This window comes from Podarcis pityusensis (genome assembly GCF_964106645.2).
Source record: "Podarcis pityusensis genome assembly, chromosome: 7".
Taxonomy (NCBI): domain Eukaryota; kingdom Metazoa; phylum Chordata; class Lepidosauria; order Squamata; family Lacertidae; genus Podarcis; species Podarcis pityusensis.
The window spans coordinates 42,830,558-42,850,661 of record NC_138031.1 but is presented as its reverse complement, the minus strand read 5'-3'; the positions used below and the strand labels follow the sequence as shown (position 1 = coordinate 42,850,661).

Here is a 20,104-nt window from a genome sequence, read left to right as displayed (position 1 = left end):
TCTTCTGCAAACTATTAAAGATGCAAGAGCCCTGTTCTTTCGCATCCTACCTTGCCCTAGTCACACAGGACAAATGATAAAATAAACCAAAGCTTTCTTTCATTATGTGACGCTGCCTAGAAAATTATGGTAGTTTGGGAAGGGAGAGTCCATTTGCCTTACACTCTGACTGTGCAGGCTTTATTATCTACCCCTAAAGAATGAGAATGTTGAATTGTGCCACTTCCGACTACAGCTAGCAGGTCTCTTTTTGTAATGGCCCCTTGGACAAAAGAGCTCGCTGCATAGTGGGGATAGGGGTGGGCTAGGACATTTTTTCAAGGTCTACTCACGGCAGAGGGGAAAGAGTGCACCTTTCCTACATGCTTACATGCTGTGGTTTGTCTTAAGAAAATCGTGGTCTGCACTCCCAAATAACTGCAACACCCTACATGCAAGCCAGTCCTTAATGGTGCTTTAGAACTTGGGGCTCTAAATAGTACAGGGAGTCTGTGTGCTTAGGGCAGGTTCTCTGCTTCAGACCTTTTCCCTCCCAATGCATGGAAAGCACAACAGGGACAGGACAGTGGGGGTGGGGCCAATAAGCATGGCTGTGTGGTTGCTTGAGGGAGAATGCCCAAGTAGAACAATGGTGTCGGAGGCAGGATAGCTACGCCAAATGGGTAGGAAGGAAAGACAAGCTGTTACCCACTACCATGGCTAGGGATTTAAATCTGCCTGTTTTGAAAAGCCACAGTAGTATTAGCTCAGCTCTTTCGGACAGGATATTGATTTGCATCTATTTCTAACATCTTTATCAGAAGGAAGCTATGGGACAAGGAGCTGAGAACAATGTTGCAGGGGGGGGAGGAAAATTGGCACTGCCATGAACACTAGTCAAACCATGGGATAAACATTATTTTATTCAGTCTTGGTATTAACATAGTGTTTATTTTTAAATACAATTTTAGTGCATTCTTTATAATTTATTCCAAGGGAATTTCGTCTATAAAATCTTAAATTATACAAATCCTTAGGACTTAGATGTCTTGGTCTAGTGCAGGAACAGAAAATTTGTAGTCCTCCCGATTCTACTAGACTGTACTTCCCATCACCCTTGACCATTAGCCATGCTTGCTGGGGCTGTTGGGAATTGGAGTCCAACAACACCTGGAGAGCTATCCCTGGTCCAGTGTATGTTATTCGACCAAGCATCTGTACCTGAGCTAAATCTTTGAGTGCACCATATAAAATTCAGTACAGTATTTGGGGCATTTGGAAACCTTCATTTCAATATAATTTGTCCAATAGGACTTTATAATTAAGTTTAATTTGAATTGTTAGGTGTTCTTGTGATAAAGATAGAAGCAACCGATGCAGATGAGCCAGGCAACCTCAACTCCAAAATTGCTTTCAAGATTATTTCTCAAGAACCTAGCAATCCGCCTGCATTTGAAGTTATCAGATCGACAGGCGAAGTCCGGACTTCACATTTTCAACTCGACAGGGAGGTAAATGCTTTTTCCTGTCCTGGATTCCTCTTCTGTGTTATCCAGTTTTTCATTTATGTGGTAAAAATGCTACTGATGTCGCTTTATAAATTACCTCAGAAGAACATAAACTTTAAGACCGTAATCCTGATCAACTGATTTGCTTGCTTGATTCTGATATTAGGAAATAGTATAAACTGCCCATCTACTCTAAAAATGCTCAAGGCAGCATACAAAAGCAATGGGGGGAGGGTATCAAGCATGTAGGCAAGATAAAGGTAAATGACCCATGGATCGTTAAGTCCAGTCAAAGACAACTATGGGGTGCTGCGCTCATCTCACTTCAGGCCGAGGCAGACAGCTTTCCGGGTCATGTGGCCAGCATGACTAAACCATTTCTGGCGCAACGGGACACTGTGATGAGTGCCAGAGCACACAGAAATGCTGTTCATCAGGCATGTCTACTAATAATAAATAGTCAAAAAAATTAAATTCAGCAAAATGTATCTAAAAGAGCAGTAACAATTATTGTTGATATTGTTATATATAAATGGTGGTATATAAATATTTTTATACATAAACCTCCACTACCTGGCTCTTGGAGGCTCCCAGGTCTTGGGCAGTGATCTCTTTTGGCTCCAAACGATGGTATTTGGCAACTGATGGTAGATACTGATTTATTTTGGTATGCTGTTGCATTCACTTACACATAGCTGCTTGAATATCATGCAGGTGCAAAGTAGCTACTCCTTAATTGTAGAAGCAAGAGACCGAGATGGAGATGCAATAGGGCTTGGTGAACGGACAACAGTACAGATCAAGGTTTTGGATGTCAATGACAATATCCCTTATCTTGAAAAAAGCATGGTAAGTGAAGTGATCTGACTGGAAGGCTTGCATGCATTTGTGCTAAATAGCCTTTCCTGCCTTGATAACATGGAAGAGACATTTAAAATCTTGTATGCTTACAGTATGATGGAAGCGTCCTGGAAAATACAGCTAATGTGGAGATTATGCGACTGAGGGCCTTTGACGACGATGAGCAGTACACTGATAACTGGCTGGCAAACTTCACCATTGTGTCTGGCAATGAAGGAGGTTATTTCCGTATAGAAACAGATTCACATACCAATGAAGGAGTTTTGATTCTGGTTAAGGTTAGTGTTTAGTTTGCGGAGGTTGTGTTTTGAATCATTGGTCCCAATGCAGACATGCAAAATTAACTGCATGAAAAAATGTTGAAAGGGAGGGTGCTAGCTGATGTGGATAAGCTTTCTGCACCTAAAGTAGTCAGGATATACTTCCAAACTGGCTGTAATACCATATGGCTACATATACTCAGTGAGGCCAATCCAGAGGCTTAATACTGCCTTCTAGTCAAGGGAGCTAATGTTTAACAACCCTGTGATAAAGCCTGCTGTGGCAACCATTGATATATTGTCTTTGTTTGCATTCCACCAAGAGGACAAAATCTTACAAATGGAAAATGCAGCCTCCTCTGGTCACTATTTAATGCCTAGAGCTTAATGTTTTGTGAAGAAAAGAGGGTGTGTGGGGGACTTCCATGATGCCACTGTGAATACCAAAGAAAAATGCAAATATATTTTATAATGTTCTAAATATCTAGGGACTTTGGCATATATCATTCACTTGTCCGGGAACTGGCCCAAAACCAGAGCAGGTATAAACACACACATGGAGCATTGATTGATTGATTGATTGACTGAATTTGTTGTGTTCTTTAGGGTCCCAGAGCACGATATGTGCATTCCTTGAAACATCACTTAAAACCATAACTAAGTCATCAGTAGAAATCAAAGCCTGTTCTAAATAATTCATCTGCCTGGGCAAAGAGGTGCATCTTGATTAACTGATGAAAAGAGGACAGTGCCATATGCAAGTCCAAGGGAAGGGAGTTCTTAGCCAGGAAAAGCCCTCCCATATCCTGCTGCCCCTTGGACTTCTGGAGGTGGTGACACTCCAGCAGGGCCTCCCCTGGTGATAATGAAAGTGAAATCTTAATGCTTATTCTCCAGCTTGGAATTCAGAGTGCACCTTTTCTGACTTGTTGCTGGGGTTTTTTTCCATTCTCCCTACAGGAAATTAATTATGAAGAACTGCAGAACATTGACTTGAATATTGTTGTTTCTAACAAAGCAGCGTATCACAAATCAATTATTGCTAAGGGCTTCCAAGCAAAACCAATTCCAGTTAAAATTAAGGTGGAAAATGTGATAGAAGGCCCTGTATTTAAGCCCAACAGAGTTACAATTCAAGCAAATAGAACAATGAAAGTGAACCAGGTTATTGGGCGCTTTGAAGCTTATGATGAAGATACCGGAAAGATAGCACAAAACATTAGGTAAGAGATGCCTTTCTTCTTTTTTACCAAGGCAAATCACTGAAGAGTTGCTTAAATCAAGCTGTTGCTGCAGCATTCAGTTTGAGTGAAGATGGGCCTCAGTCTATGCTTCATTTGTGCCACTGCCTTTTGCTTGCAATATCTGTAGGCCGCAGTCACACACTTAAGAAATAAATAGCAGCACCCACAAAATGCAATGATTTTATGCATAGCATGGCTCTATTTCTGTTGCACCCGCCCCTGTCATCTTACGAAAGCGGTAGAAAATCTCCAGTCCAGGAGCCAAATGCAGTCCTCCAGGCTCTCTGCCTGGTCCTTTGTACTCTCCCCAGACCACATCCCTCACCAACCCCAATCCATACCTTTCTGGAAGTGTTTTCACTTGGATGGAAGGTGACCTTGAACTCTGATAATGCCTGTTGTCTACCTGGATGGAGACGGGTATGAATGGGTACAGAAACTAGTCTGCTGTATAAAGGTGAATTTTTCATTCATTGTGTTGCCTACTTTTGCCCCTGGTTACATCCCTGTAATGGGCAGGGGGACAGAGGCAAAGGTGGCCGCCAGAAGGTTGCCCAGAAGAGGATGTGGCCCTTCTTCCCCATTTCTGTCTTCTGGCATGATGGGGACCTGATGGGTGAAGCAAAAGAAATGACATGAATTCACATTCTTCCTGTGCAGACTTAGAATGACATGAAGTTTCCAGGCATCTCCTATAAATGCATGACTTCCATCAGAAATGTATGTCTGTGTTATCTTCTTGTGCTACACTGACATGCATCATAAAACGTATGTTTCTATGATTTTTTCAATGTGGAAAATGGCTCTGAGTTGTTGGGAGGAAACTAAATGAAGATGCTTCACCATCCACCAAGCCTGTGTAGTAATAATAATAATAATGATAATATACCCCACCCTTCTGGCTGGGTTTCCCCAGCCACTCTGGGCGGCTTCCAACAAAATATTAAAACTACAATAAAACATCAATCTTTAAAAACTTCCCTAAACACAGCTGCCTTCAGATGTCTTCTAAACATCAAATAGTTGTTTATTTCCTTGACATATGATGGGAGGGCGTTCCACAGGGTGGGCGCCACCACCAAGAAGGCCCTCTGCCTGGTTCCCTGTGTGTCTTTGAGCAAAGTGTTTTCTTTATACACCGATTGTTGTGACCATTCTAACATGCATTAAAAATCTGCACAGGTATGTTAAAGGCCAGGACGTTGCGAACTGGTTTACAGTAGACTCTAGGACTGCTGAAATCAAACTTAACCGAGTGATTGACTATGACTCATCTTTTCTTGTCAACGGTACTTACACTGCAACAATTTTGGCTATAAGTAAGGGTAAGTGATGCTTCTTCCATTTCTTCCTTAAGAATAATTCATCATTCATACTCCACATCTTAATTTGTTAAAACCCAAAGCTAGATTTGGAAAGTGGCAGCAACCATCTGACCCGTAAGCTTTGGCGAAGGGTGGTGGCTCAGTGGTGCAGCATCTGCTTTGCGTGCAGAAGGTCCCAGCTTCATTCCATGGTGTCTCCAGGTAGGGTGAAGAGAGGACCTTACCTGAAACCATGGAGAGCCACTGCCAATCATCATAGACAAGGCTGAGCTAGATGGACCACTGGTCTGTCTCTGTATAAAGCAACTTCCCAAGTTTCTGCCCAGGGACCAGCAGCTCCAAAAATCTTGGCTACACTTACTAGCCAGACATGAATCATGGTTGCCATCAATTGTCTTGCCTCCCTCAAATCCTCTGGCATTCACAGTGGCTTGGGAGACATACAGGCTCTTCCCTCATTTGAGGTGGGATATGGAGAAGGCAAAAATCAGGATTCTTTCTCCATGCTCAGGAGAGACTGGTGTTGCTTTTCACGACTGGGCAGAGAGCCAGGGTCATTTACCTCTGTTGAGTAGATGGTAGGGACTGAGCCTGTTTTTCCCTCAGTGAGTACCTGGAGCATCATTGGCATTTAGGCAAATGTTGTAGTGGTAGAGGCTTTTAATAAAGCCTGATGGATTACATGCTTTAGCATGATGATGTGAACATGATTCCACAAAAATGTCAATGTTCCATCGTTATGTGCTGCTAATCCAAGGCCAGGAGGCAAACTTCACACACATGTATCTGCTTTTCACATTAGAGTCCCTGTAATCTAATACGTATTTTAGAAAGTTGTTTATTCACTAGCACATGAACAACTCTTTAAGATATTGTAAGCAATTTTGCAGGATGGTCCCCAAGATAAAGGAGCAGGTTTCCGTCTATGTTTGGATACAGTTGGATGCCATTTGGGATTAAGATGGCAGAATGGACCTTTCAACATTGCACTGATATGTTTGCTTTTGTAGAATTTCCTAGAAACGCTGGATACAAGGCTGCTAGTCTTGAATAAAGTGTCTGACGGTCCACAGAGCCCAAAGAATTGGAGTAACAGTATGGTAGTAATCTCCAGCAACTCAAATAATTGCCAAGTAAACATTTCCATGGGTTTGAATTGCATCCTATATTCAATTATTGTGTTGTTGAAATGGATTGCAAATCGAACACTGAATTCACATTAAAACCTTTTATACACTCAAAGAAGCAAATGAAATTCTACATTGATAAAACTATGTTTTTGCATTCTTAAGCAGTGAAATACAAATGCTTTACCTTACATATTTTGCAGACCAGCCTCCAAAAACGGCTACAGGTACCATTGTTATTCAGGTACAGAATACTACTCTCTACTGCCCGACCATTGTGACTCCACGTCAAACTGTCTGTACTCATGCAAAGTTTGTTAACGTCTCTGTTACTAATCGAGGAGGTTATCTAAACCGTGGCCCTTTCACTTTCACTATTGTTGATGAGCCTGAAAGAGTGTCAGACAAGTGGAGGATAATCAGAGTGGATGGTAAGTATGAGTCACTATGACATGCTTTACAGCAGGGGTGAGGGTGTGTGGGAACTCGTCGACTGTACTAGGTAAGATTTGCATTGTTACCCTACCCATCTTTGCCTCCTGTGTGCCCCCGTGCATTTCCAAAACAGATTTAGGAGGAAGAGGGGGCAGTCCCATTGTGTAAGCGGAGAGCCATGAACCGGAAGGACAGCTGTTGTTGTTGATGATTATTTATTACTTGGCCCTTAGATCCCAAGACAGGTTGCAGCATTAAAACCAATATTAAAACCAAGCTTAAAACTCACAACCATTGGGTACAAGCCTGTTATTTTAGTTGTGACTTGGCTAATCCTCTCTTGGATAACATGCGCTGGCCAAAGTAGCATTGCTTTGAAGTGTAGCTTCAGAAGTAGGGGCTTAGCTTCACCAGAGGCAGAGAATAAAACATCTGAAGCTGAGTGGCCGAGATTATTTGTCTGAAGATCCTTAGATCCTTGTGGTCAGTTCTCATGCTAGGAGAGCATCTCTCCCAAGATTTCTCTCCCACTGAAATAAGCCAGAAATTCTCTGCACTTACTGCTATCTGAAAGTTGAGCGGAAAAGTTTCAGCTATACCTGAAAAAGATGTAAGATACCACCCCTCTCCTCATTTGGGCACTGGTTGTAGAGAAAGAGAAATTCTCTGTGGTCTTTCTGCTTCTTCTCCTTGAGACAGGCTGGGAAGGTACCCCAAAGCCATAGCTGCAAGGAATTAACACACATCTAGGAAAACTGTTCTTCACATTCTGTCTGGTTGACAGACTGGGTACTTGCAGAATTGCTGTAACACCAGGGATGCTCATTTAAAGACTATTTAGCATCCATTGATAATTTTAGCTCTTTAAACATTGTGCTGATGTCTCTGTGTAGACCTGGGGGGTCTACCTGTGGTCCTATAAGAGGACCTATAGCTCCCATTGGTGGAAGTTGTAGACCACCATCTCAGGGGCCGCAGGTTCCCATCCCTGGTGCCAAAACTACAATTGCCAAAGGGGGTTTACAACAATTAGGTAATCTAGAAACTGATGTGTTTATCTCCATAATATAACTATTTACTTCAGAACATCAAGTCGGTAACCCTAAAGTCAGTATCTGCTCACAGTTCTGTCATATGTTCAGCTACTTACATTACATTGCTTCTTATTTATTGTTACTGTCTTTTTCCCTGTGAAGGATCTAGAGTACAGCTTATACCAGAGAATCTGAAGCCTGGATCATATGAAGTTCCACTCCTGGTGAAAGATAACCAAGGTCTTAGCTGTCCCGAGTATCAAACTCTGAGACTGGATGTTTGTGAATGTGCAGAAGGTGGTGGTTGCCGAGCAGCAATCGTCGGCTCATCGGTTTTTCTAGGACCTGCAGCAATTGCTCTGATCATTCTGGCGTTGTTGCTGCTGCTGTGTAAGTAACTAGCGTTATTCCAGAAGAATTGGCAGAATGCCATTGTGCACTCTGACACAATGACTCCTCCTTGCGGGGACTTGCAATCTTCATGCAAGCTTTATGGGCGTGAACCAACCAAAGTTAAGCCCCTTCTGGTTTTCTCCCATTAGACTCAATAGGACTTAATAGAGAGCTTAATGTTCTGACCTTTTACATATGGTGCGGTAAAGAGTAGAGCAATACATTTAAGGAACTTTGTTAAAATTTTATTTGTCTCTGATACACCTTTCCCACTTCTTTTAAAGCTTTTGATCCTTGTTCTTCCTATCTTTTATCAAAAATTCAACTTTCATATGAGGTGAAATGTTGTTTGGCAGCTTGACCAAAAAACAAGCCACGAGGCCTTCCAAACTAGAAGTAGCTAGTTAAAGTCTGGATTAAGAGCACTGTTAAAATAATTTAAAATAATAATCAAAATAATGTTCCAAGAAGCAATGAATTCTGCAGAGTATTTTATTTATTAGATTTCTTACCCACCCCTCACTTATAAGGCCCCTGCTCAGGTTACAACATTATAATTGTACTATTAAAAACAAGTAAAACATTTTGTACAATTATTAAAGCAGCTGTTACAATTCCACAGAGCAGTACAGTAAAGGTTGAAGAGGTGGGTCCCACATAAATATTTTAATTGTCAAAGGCCTGGGGAGAGAGGTGTATCTTCAGCATACTGCAAACGTTACACAATGAAGATGGTAGGAACACCTCTGTGTGAAGGGAGATCCACCATTTAAGGGCTGCCACAGAGGAAGCCCTTTCCCAAGTCAACATTTGCCATACTTCTGAAGATGGTGGAACTACTAAGAGAACCCCCTCTGCTGAACTTAACACCCAAGATGTAGGGATGGAGGTGGTTTTTTAGATATTTGGAGCGCAAGTCATTCAGGGTTTTAAACCCCAGGGGTGAGCACCGTGAATTTGGCCTGGAAATAAACTGGCAACCACTGCCGCTGTGGGGATTGATTTACCCATGTTTGCTTATCTAGCAAAATTGTGTTTTTGCTAAAAATGCAAGGGACTATAGCACCTACCCCGCCAGTCACTGGAAAGGGTGCTCAGCCCCTCTGCTGGAGTCTTGTAGGCTGCTTGCTTTCCCACATAGCTGCAAGCCTCTTTTCACTGTCTGAGAGCTAGGGGAAAAAACCTGAAGTTGCCAAAATTTGTACCTAAATCCTGTGTTTTCATGGTAATGTTGTGGAACATGCACAACTCTGAATGTGTGAGGCCTGCAAGCTGAAGCAAATGGAAGTTGCTTGCTGCTGTTCATGTTTGGTTCTGCAGTGCTCTCACCTCACTGGAATTTTAAAATGTGCTAAGCCATCAGAAAGTATAGATTAGTACAGAATTGGTACACAACCTCTTGTTTGTGGTGCAATGTTTGCATTACATGGCTCTATTTTAGAGAACATTGTAATATTTCAAGTGGATTTTGGAGTATTTTGTTGTTATATTTAATGGGCTATGAACGGATATTTAGGATTTGCTTCTGCAAGTTCAACCTTTGGTGGTTCGCTGATCTGCCGTGTTCCTTTGCAGTGGTGCCTCTCTTACTGCTGGCGTGTGGCTTTGGTGGATCAGGTGCCTCAAAAGGCTTTGTGGCAATACCCGATAACAGCGAAGAAATGTTGCGAATATGGAACAACGAAGGGGCAGCCCCTGAAGACAAGGTATCTTGTGTTTTGCCCTGATTTTGTATTTGGCATCAAGGAATGTTGATATCCTGCTTAATGCATGTCTGCTAAGACGTAAATCCTGCTGAGTTAAATAGGATGTCCTTCCAAGGACAGGCATGTAGGGCTGCAGCAGAAGTGTCTGCTTTAGACAGCAATGGGCTGAGTTACTTAGAACAATATGGCGCTTACTCTCTTATCAGTTTAAATAGGTATGGGGTAATTCATTTACATAATTAAAAAGTGTGTGTGTAAAAACAGTTGGGATGAGTGTGCAGTTTCTGGGCTTGTAAATAGGCAGGATCTGGCTGAGGCAGCTGTTCTCAGGCTACTTTTTCTGACGCAGCTGTACATTTGGGAAGGAAGTTTGCTAAGAAGTTCTGCTATCCAGCAGATATTCCCATTGACCTGGAAAACTGCCTAACTACAAACTCTGTTGTTCTGAAAGGAGCTTTTTTTTTGGGGGGGGACACAAGTAACTGTATATGGGGTGGTGCTCTAGCAAGGGGGACATTGTCCCCTGCTGGATGAACCATAATCCCCAGATTCTCAGATTTCATTTTTAAATCATAGATCTCTAGCATCTGTAGAACCTGAAATCTGAGACAGTATGCACTGGGCCACTCCATACTTTACTTCCCCCACCCTGGTAACATTCCTGCAGACATCCATGCAAGTAGCCAAACCTTTCAGGATCTGTTCCTCTCACGTATTACAAATCTGCTCTTCCTTTTCTCCAAGCAGGAAGCAAATAAACTATCTGTTCCTGAATCACATTTGTCTCCTAGCTGGCTTCGCCCAGCCCAGCCTGCTGCATGTTGTTTGATTGTGACTTCAGCCTGCCTCCTTAAATGAATGTAGTTTTACAGTTTTATTTTTCTCTTTGATGTTAGGCTGCTGTCAGCCTAAGCCACATGACTTCTGTGAACAACTCGGCCTCAGGGATGGGAAATGGAAATGCATCGTCAAGCTTAGGCGTGGCAGGAGGCGCTGTGGTTTCTGGCTCTTCTGCATTTGGACCGCGTAACACCACAACCATCGAAAGGCGCTGGGAGGAGGCCCGTACGTCTCATGCACATCATGAAGGCATGGATTTTGGAGGGGGCTCAACCATAGCAGGAGCAAGAGGAATAGGAGGGGGAGACATGGCAGCACAGAAAATCCTGACAATGGATAGCAGATACATGGAACATGCTGGAGCCGTGAATGAAGAATTCTTAAGGAGCTACTTCACTGAAGTAAGATTTCCACTTTTGTGAGATGCTTCCTCTCTTGGTTGACTTCCCCTTCCCCTGTTTTGTTTAATTCTGGGACCTTTGTATTTTCCACTCCTTAGTTTATTAGGATTGGTTTGGGCATCTCTCACACGCAGTGTTGTGGGTTTCCTGGAAAATGTGAATATTTCCCTATGCAAATTATCACCATTTCCCTAACATTCTCAGTTTGCATCAGGATTTTTCCCAATGTCCTCAAAAGTGATCTAATATAGCACATTTATTTTACTTGTGTTCATTAAACAAATCTAAACACTTTGAAGACTGCCATGCTTACCTTTAATTTGCCATGGGCATTCATTCATTGTTACTAAGGAACATATGAAAAGGGGGAAATTTCTATAGAAAAATAAAGCAATGGGGGAAGGAAATTCTGCCCTACATCACTGTTCCTGCTGTCTCTGACAGAGTTAAGCCAAAAATGCCACCACTTCTATTACCCAGAAGTGGGATGGCATTGTCATCAATTTCTAAGGAGGGGGAAATTGCATATTTTTCTATGGGGCATGGAGCTGGCAAGCAGCGTCATTGCTGTCTTTCTCCCATTACCCTTTCCTTTTCAAAAGTAATGAGAGCTACCACTATGTGGGCAAACTACAATTTTAAAAAGGAGAGTGGGGGTGGGGAAGATAAGATGCAGCCATTCAGCTGTCACTTTTCTCCTGTAAATGCCCATCCCTGAAAATATGAAGAATTTTATGCCTGGCTCTCTCACCTGCAAAATGGGTGGGTTTCTCTTTGTTAAGAACATAGGAAGAGCCTGCTGGATCAGACCCCATCTAATCTAGGATCTTGTTCTTACAGTGGCCAACCAGATACCTATGGGAAGCTTACCAGCAGGGTGCTTGATAGTTTTATCTTCCACAAATTTATCTAATCCTCTTTTAAAGCCACCCAAGTTGGTAGCCATCTCTGCCTCTTGTGGCAACAGATTCCAAAGTTTGGCCATGCACAGACTTTGTCTGTCTTGACTCTTTTGATGTCCAGATGCAACAGGGGTCCATGAGTTCTAGGAATGAGAAAAGGGGCTAAACTTTTCACTATACACTTCTGTCATGTTGCCTTTTCACTAAGCTAAAAGGCCCCAAACCACTGCCTTCTGCCTGAAGGAATTTGTTACACCCAACCAAGCTGACTGCTGTTTTCGTTAAAGAAAATTATATCTTCCAAAACACAAGTGCTCACAGTTCTTGTTTTTCCACATTTTTAGAAAGCTGATGCTTTTGCTGACGAGGATGAAGGGCACCTCGCAAAAGACTGCCTACTCGTTTACTCTCAGGAGGAAGAAAGAGATTCTCCCCATGGTTCTGTTGGCTGCTGCAGTTTCATTGAGGGCGACTTTGATGAGCATTACCTGGATGACTTGGGAGATAAATTTAAGACTCTGGCTGAGATCTGCATGGGCAAACGCATTGGCATGGAAGCTGGACTACACACCTCTCAAGGCCTGAAAGACCCAACTCCTACTCTTGCAGCAAGTGAATCTGATGTGCAATACTTGCATCAGCAGAATGCAGAGCACACCTATACTTCAGGCTCTGGCAACCAAATACCTGACACCACAAAAGGCTTTGGTTCAGAAATGGTGGCCGAGGAGACAGTAACTGAGACTACCTTTGAATCTACACCTGGCTTGCAGCAAGTTAGACGTATACCCAGCCCTCTGGTTAGCAGCAGCAGCAGCAATGTTGTCGTGACAGAAACATCTTATGGGGCAATACCCCCTCCAGTAATCTTTGACCCCCAGTTTAAAGAGAATGTGGTAGTGACAGAGAGAGTGCTTGCTCCAGGTTCTAACTTGCAGGATGTGTTAGAAATGCCTTCTGGAGTCTTTCCAGACCTCACAGATTCAAACTACGTTGTTGTAAGGGAAAGGGAGAGGGTCCTTGTACCTAGTTCCGAGCTAAAGGGTTCCTTGAGCATCCCCAATTTAGCAGGAGGACAGAATGTGGTAGTGACCGAGAGGGTGGTTACACCCACCCCTGGCATGTGGGGCACATCAGAGCAAGCCACCTACCCTGAGAGCAATAGACAGGGACAAATCTTGATCGCAGATGCTTTCTTTAACCAAGGCAGCACACAGGAAGCACCTCCCCCTGGTTCTACCCTGAGCAAGTCCTCAAGAGTTAAATACAGCACTGTGCAGTACACACGCTCATAGATGGTATGCTTTCATCCATAAGTTTTTATTTACATTTAACAGTGATAGGGATTAGTGGTTTGTTTTCTCAGGGGCTAAATGAATTGCTTTCCTTTCCTTGCAGTAGTTTCTGTACAAGAAAACTCACACAAAGCCCAGACAAAAGAGATACAGAGATTAAGGATGCAGTCCTAAACACATTTTTCTAGGAAGTATGCCCCACTGATTTCAGTCGGACCTCTGAGTATAAGATTCATAGCATTGCAGTGTAAAAGAACTTGGATTGTAGTAACATAGGCTTGGAGCAACAAGGAACTACTCCAGCTGCATATCCAGAAAGAATGTAGCTAACATCCTGAGCCTCTGTATTCTAGCATACATTGCTAGGACCTGCATGGCAGTCCAACTGATTTAGTTGGTTATCAGCTGTGTGATACTAAATGCCTTGCTTCAGGATTAAGTTGCTCTTGGATTTGTTTCTTTGTGCGTTTAGCAATGCCCAAATAGCAAAGTATTAACTCAATTAGTCATATTGACTTTGAAGTTAAGTTGTCAAACAGTGCAATCCTAAACGTATTTACTCAAAAGTAAGTCAGGTTGAACACAGGGGGTTACTCACTGGCGGATGTGGTTAGAATTGCAGCTTTAAATGTACAATACAACTGAGATGGCTTGTTGCTCGGGCTATTTAATATCAACAGGAAATACGTATGTTCTCTAGAAGGGTAGGTATTTCACTTCCTTTTTAAGTTGCTTTTCAAAATGTCCTTCTACATGAAAAAAAGCAAAGATGAGTGTAAAAAGAGGTGGAGTGAAAACAAGAATGCAGTCTAATTTTCCTTCCTACACTTAGCAGACATTGTGCTCCTTTTGCAACATGTAGGCTAAGCATAGGTTTAGCCCAAGTTGCAGCTGCTGGACAGTACAAAAATGTAACTTAAAACCAGAAGCACATGTGCTCATCTGACATCTCTGAATCAGGATGCTTAAGAGTTCTGATGTAGTCATTCAACTCTACTAGCCACAAGGGCTGTCCCATTCATTTCAGTGGAGGCAGCTGATCCTTTCACGTATTCAGTGATTGGCTTCATCCATTGAAATGAATGGAACCCAACCATGCAGGATGGGTGCTTTTTCAAACGCCACAATCGTGCAGTAAGTAATTTTGTGTATATCTGTATAGTACAGTCAATGTGGTGTAGCATAGAGAGTATTGAGCTTGTACCAAGGAGGACTGGGGTCACACCCCTTCCCCACTCACACCCATAAAACCAACTTAGTGCCTTATATTATATATATATGTATCTTACATTTTCTCAGGCCCTTTGGCTAAAAGCAATAAATAGGATTGGGTGTACTGCCACTGAACTAGGTTGCATACACACCATACATTTTAAAGCACAACACACACCCTCAAAGAATCCTAGTAACTGTAGTTTGTCTCTCACAAAGTTACGATTCCCAGCATTGTTAACAAATAGTTCCTAGGATTCTTGGCAGGGGGAGTGTGCTATAAATGTATGTTGACCTAGTCCCTTTTTCCTCCGTCTATTATTCTGTACATATCTATTTTATAATTCAAAGAAAAGCAAAAATGAATGGGATGAAAATGTATATAATGGTAAATGTATTTTAATCTTTTTGGACAAGATAAACTTACATTTAAGGAACATTTTATATGACAGAAATACTGCTTATTTTAAGCTTTCCTTTGGTTTTAATCCACAGTTTCACGTGTGGAGAGTTGTATCTAATGAACTGAGATTTAAGACTGCACTGGTAGCTGTCGCAGAGTTTACAGTTAATTCCCATGTACCTTTCCATTTGGAATGGGAGTATAGCCTGTTCATTTTCAAGGGTTAATCATGGAATTTGCAGATCTCAAGCTTTACAGTATCTTTTTATTTTAGATAACAAGCTGTGGTTTTGCACTGATCTCTAGTTTGAGGTATCGATGGATTACATTCTGTATTTTTGTGGAATTTCAAATAAAAGGGATAAATTATAATTGCACTGCTCAGTTATTTTAACTGGTTAAAAATGCATCCCATCTAACCACTCAGACAACCGTAACAATTACTGAGTACAGTTCACCAAAGGTTAGTAGTCACTGCTGAGCCCATTGTTGAAAGTAATGTAATAACAAGCAACCAGATTCTATGCATGTCAGAAATTAGTGCCACTGAGTTCCATCAGACTTGCTCCCAGGATTGCAGCCTTAGGAAGAATTTGTTGCTGATAGATTTGCAAATTAACGATACACAAGGGAGAAGTGAATTTTCCTGTTAAGAAACTAAATTGAACATTTAGCCAATTATTGATTAAAGTGTTGAGACGTGGGTCTAGTTCTCAGCTGGTATGATAAGCCTGTGACTGACAAAGTGTGCACAAATTTCACATTATCAGTGGAATTCAATACATTTTTGGTTGAACAGGAGTCCTGCTTTCTTCAGTGGGCTTTACTAGGTTAGATTACTGCAATGCATTATATGTATATCTGCCTCTGAAAACAGTTCAGGAACTCCAGCTGGTGCAGAATTCAGCAGCCAAGTTGCTCACTGGGACAAGATAGTTTGAGCATATTCAGCTGATCCTGAGCCAATTGCACTGGCTGCCAATTAGTTTCTGGGCTCAATTTGAAGTGCTGCTTTTTACCTATAAAGCCTTAAATGGCTCAGGACTGCAATGCCTGAAGGACTCCCTCCCCCCGTGAGAGGTCTGAAGTGTGGTAACAAAAGAACAGGCCTTTTCTGCAGTGGCTCCCCATTGGTAGAATGGTCTCCCTAAGAAGTCTTACCTGGCACCTTCATTACATATCTTTTGGCGCCAGGCAAAAACATGTATTTTTAACTAGGCCTTTGGCTGATTGTCTTTTAATTTTGTTTATGGCAGGGGAATTACTGGTTTGTTTTGCTTTTGCTTTATTATGTATTTTGAGTTTTCATTTTGTATTTTTATGTTGTGACCCACCCTGTAATCATTGGATGAAGGGTGGTATATAAGTTTAATAAATATTATTTATAATAATACCTGAGAGCAAGCCCAGTTGAATTTATAGGAGCTTATTTCTGAATTAACATGCATAGGATTGCACAGTTAATACAATTCTTGTCACAGGCAGACACTTTCCAAGTCATATTTTGTCACATCGCTGAGAACTAGGCAGGACTAACAATGATCAGATCAGCATAAACTCCATATGGATTATGAGTCTCAGGCATACTAAACACATCTAGCATTCAAAAGAGCCTTCTATCTGAAAGCATCCCTAGGGGGCAAGGATGTCAGGTAGAGCCATCCAGAGTTGCATACAGCCCTCAAATACGTTTCTTAGGATGCCTCTTAGTCAAGCAGTAGTAGAGCAATGGCTTTCAGCTCTCAGGGTTTGGTTGCTTGTTTTTCTAGCTGGAGATAAAATAAATTAGGCCAAAGTCAAGTAGTAAGCCTCATTCACCAAAGTTCCTTGGTCTCAATACAAATCTCTGTCACATCACCATCCTTCCTAGTTTGCACCACTAGAGGTCATAATTATCATGCTTGCTGGAGTTATTATGGAGGATACCAGAGGTGGACTTGTGCCTAAAAGCCTAAGCAATCTGCAGCACACAGATACATGCAAGGAATGCCGTTTTTGAAAGTGACTAAAACTAACACTGTCAGTATGTTCAGCCTAGGTTTGCTACAGCAACCTTTAGCAGGGAGGCAGAATAAGAAACAGGAGCTGCTCCACTGTGAAAGATAACAAAAGCAAAAAGTTGAAGCAAATAATGCATAATAATTTCATTTGCCAGAAGGTGGAAGAAGCGATCCTCACCAACAGGGAGGAACTGATTGACAAAGTGGAAATACTGGGAAGCTTGGGAGGAAGTGATCCTGTCCTCCTGGGTTTCATGAGACATAGGCAAGGTTTTGTGTGCATGCACACTTCTTCAGCTTACACCAAGAACAAACTTAGTTGGTCTCTAAGGTGCTACTGGACAATTTTTAAAAAATTTAAATATATTTTGACTGTGTCAGACCAACACGGCTACCTACCTGAATCTAGAAACATAGGCAAGGGAAAGCTTAGTATAGTCAGATATGCACTCTGAACTTTAAGAAGGCCAGTTTCAAAAAGCTGAAGCAACTACTGGGTGAGATCCCAAGGTCAGAAATAGTCAAAGAGAAAGAGGGGTCCAAGATGGATGGGTCTGAGAAATATTGAAGGCACAAAGGCAGACAATTCCAATTAAAGTAATGTGGAAAGCATTTAAGGATACTGGTCTGGCTGCATAAGGAGCTTACAGATGAGCTGAGATTTAAGAAGAGCATGTGTAAGAAATGGAATCAAGGGGAACTCACAAAGGAGGCATATACATGAGTAGCCAACAGTTGCAGGGAGAAGGTCAGGGGGCCAAAGAATGAGCTCAGGCTTGCAAGACAGCCTTAAGGCAAGAACAAACTAGTAGTAGGTTTTCTGCATGGAGAAGACAGCAAAATGCTACTGGATGACAGAGAAAAGGCAGAACTGCTCAACACCTACTTTGCCTCAGACTTCACTCATTAGGAAAGCAGTGTCCAGCCTGGTGATAACAGAATAAATGGTGCAAGGAGGGAGCTGCAGCCCAGGATAGGAAAAGAGGTGGTAAGGGAACAACTAGTTACTTTAAATGAATTCAGATCTCCAGGGCCTGATGAGCTGCACCCAAGGGTACTAAAGGAGTTTGCAGATATAATCTCAGAGCCTCTGTCTATAATCTTTGATAATTATTGAAGAGCAAGTGAAGTCCCTGCAGGCTGGAGGGGCAGCAAATGTCCTCATTTTCAAAAGGGCAGGGGGACGAAACACAAGTAAATTACCAGTGAGCACAGAAAAGAACTTTTTGACATTAAAAGGTGTCACACAGTGGAATGAACTCCCTTGGAAAGTGGTGAACTCTCCTTCCTTGGAGGTTTTTAAGCAGAGGTTGGATAGCCATCTGTCATGTATGATCTAGTAGTTGAGATTCCTGCATCACAGGGTGTCAGACTATATGATGCTTGGTGTACCTTCCAACTCTGCAATTCTAGCATTCTAACCTGAGCCTGCCCTGGAGTGGACAGTGGGGCAAGAGGTTCAAGAGCACCAAGGTAGTAGCATTATGCCTACATGCTGATACATTCATCTTTCTGAATGCTGAGATTTGATCCAGTGACATATTCGCTGTACATGAGCTAACAGCAAGTTGGGGCTGCAAACAAGGCTAATGTAATTTAAGGCAGCATTAATAGAATCATAGTTTCCAAGTCACAAGAAGTTATTGTTCCACTTTATTCCACACTAGGCAGACCTTATATGGAGTCCTGTGCCCTGTTTCAGGTGCCATACTTTTAAGACGACAGATTGGAAATACGGAGGCATTGAAGTTTTATTCATATAAGGCATTTATAATCCTGTCCTTTATCCAAAAAAGTTCCCAGAGCAACTTATAAAAACTTTTCCAATATGGTACTTGCCTCAGGCACACAATTGAAGAAGGCATGGAAAACAAGTAAAGAGGAATTGGAGGGGGGGAGCAAGCTCAAGCACATGTTATTTAAGTTACTGTACAGTTCTTGTAACTAAAGGTGGGCAAATCTGTCAATTTTGGTTTCTTTCAGTTTCTTTTTTCCCCCAATCTTAAGTTCGGTTCTCCATATTTCTGCAAGAGGGAGAATGGCTAGCCACTCCCAGGCTCTGTTCAGTCCTTCTGGTGTTCTTCCTTCCAAAATTCCCTTTCTTCCTCCTTCCCACTCACCATCTCCCTACTGTAAGTCATGGGGTGGACTAATCTATTCTTGGCCCAGAGCATTCTGGAACCCTGGTCTTACTGAAAGAATGGCTCTGCTGTTAACATTATGCCCATTTCAGATTTAAACATGCTAATAGACAATGTGCAGTCCCACAAGCTCCAGGCAGGCCAGGCAGCAAGTACTGTATAACAACATGCATACTGCATAACAACATGCATAGAGGTTATAAGACCGAATAGTCTTACCATCCCTTTTTATATGAAAAAAAAAGGGGGGGGAGAAAAGCATTTTATGTAACAGTCCTGAGGGCAATGAATAGAGAAGTCATGCTGACTGCCAGAAAAATTAATCTATCCCAGTAGGGAAGTGAGAAATGTTTATTAGAGGGGGGGGGAGACTGCAAACAGCAAATGAAATTTATAATTACTCAAAAGTACTGACTGCCAATCTAATTCAATTTATGATCTGTTAATCTTATTTGGCTGGCACTTAGGAACAGGCTTACGGATTGAAGCCGGCAAGGCGGATTTTATTTATTTATTTATACAGACTCAATCCCTGCAAATAAGCCAATTTCACAAGCATTTTACCTGACCGAGCATTGGTTACACATCTTCGTCCCAGGACTCACACTCTGTACATGTGGTGCAACATGGGAGCAAGGTTCAAGCTCACTCATACATGTGCTCCACTGAGCAGTAACCATCACATGTGATCAAAGCATCCATATATACTCCGTATACGATTCTGTCCACCACTAAAAGAAAGGGTAGGAGGGATAATGCACACCGTGTGCAGATAAGCCTGCCCAAGCCTTAAGATAAGCATTTGAGACCCTGCTACTGGTCTACTAGTGAGAGCTGTTAGGTTGGCGAGTTCCAGAGACAAAGCCTTTTCTGTGGTTGGTACAACCTCTGAAATACCTTGCGCATGTCTTCAAGGAGATCCTTAAAGATGTTTTTAGATAATTGATTGAGTTTATTTCTATGCAACCTTTCCACAGTGACTTGTGCCCAAAGCAGCTTACCACAAACACCCACTTATCATTACATTCAGAACATGGG

The 20,104-nt window shown here is 42.1% G+C and overlaps 1 protein-coding gene across 1 annotated transcript in view; it reads left to right on the top strand.

The window, feature by feature from the left end:
• LOC308481827 (uncharacterized protein) overlaps positions 1-15,297 on the top strand; it is a 73,422-nt gene extending 58,125 nt beyond the window's left edge. Inside the window, exons 23-32 of the mRNA XM_081014532.1 lie at positions 1,324-1,490; positions 2,202-2,336; positions 2,441-2,626; positions 3,569-3,831; positions 5,035-5,177; positions 6,508-6,735; positions 7,936-8,163; positions 9,742-9,872; positions 10,769-11,113; positions 12,360-15,297. Coding sequence (XP_080870658.1) covers positions 1,324-1,490; positions 2,202-2,336; positions 2,441-2,626; positions 3,569-3,831; positions 5,035-5,177; positions 6,508-6,735; positions 7,936-8,163; positions 9,742-9,872; positions 10,769-11,113; positions 12,360-13,310 — 2,777 coding nt within the window. The 3' untranslated portion in view covers positions 13,311-15,297. The remainder of the gene's footprint in view (positions 1-1,323; positions 1,491-2,201; positions 2,337-2,440; positions 2,627-3,568; positions 3,832-5,034; positions 5,178-6,507; positions 6,736-7,935; positions 8,164-9,741; positions 9,873-10,768; positions 11,114-12,359) is intronic.
• The last annotated feature ends 4,807 nt before the right edge of the window (positions 15,298-20,104 follow it).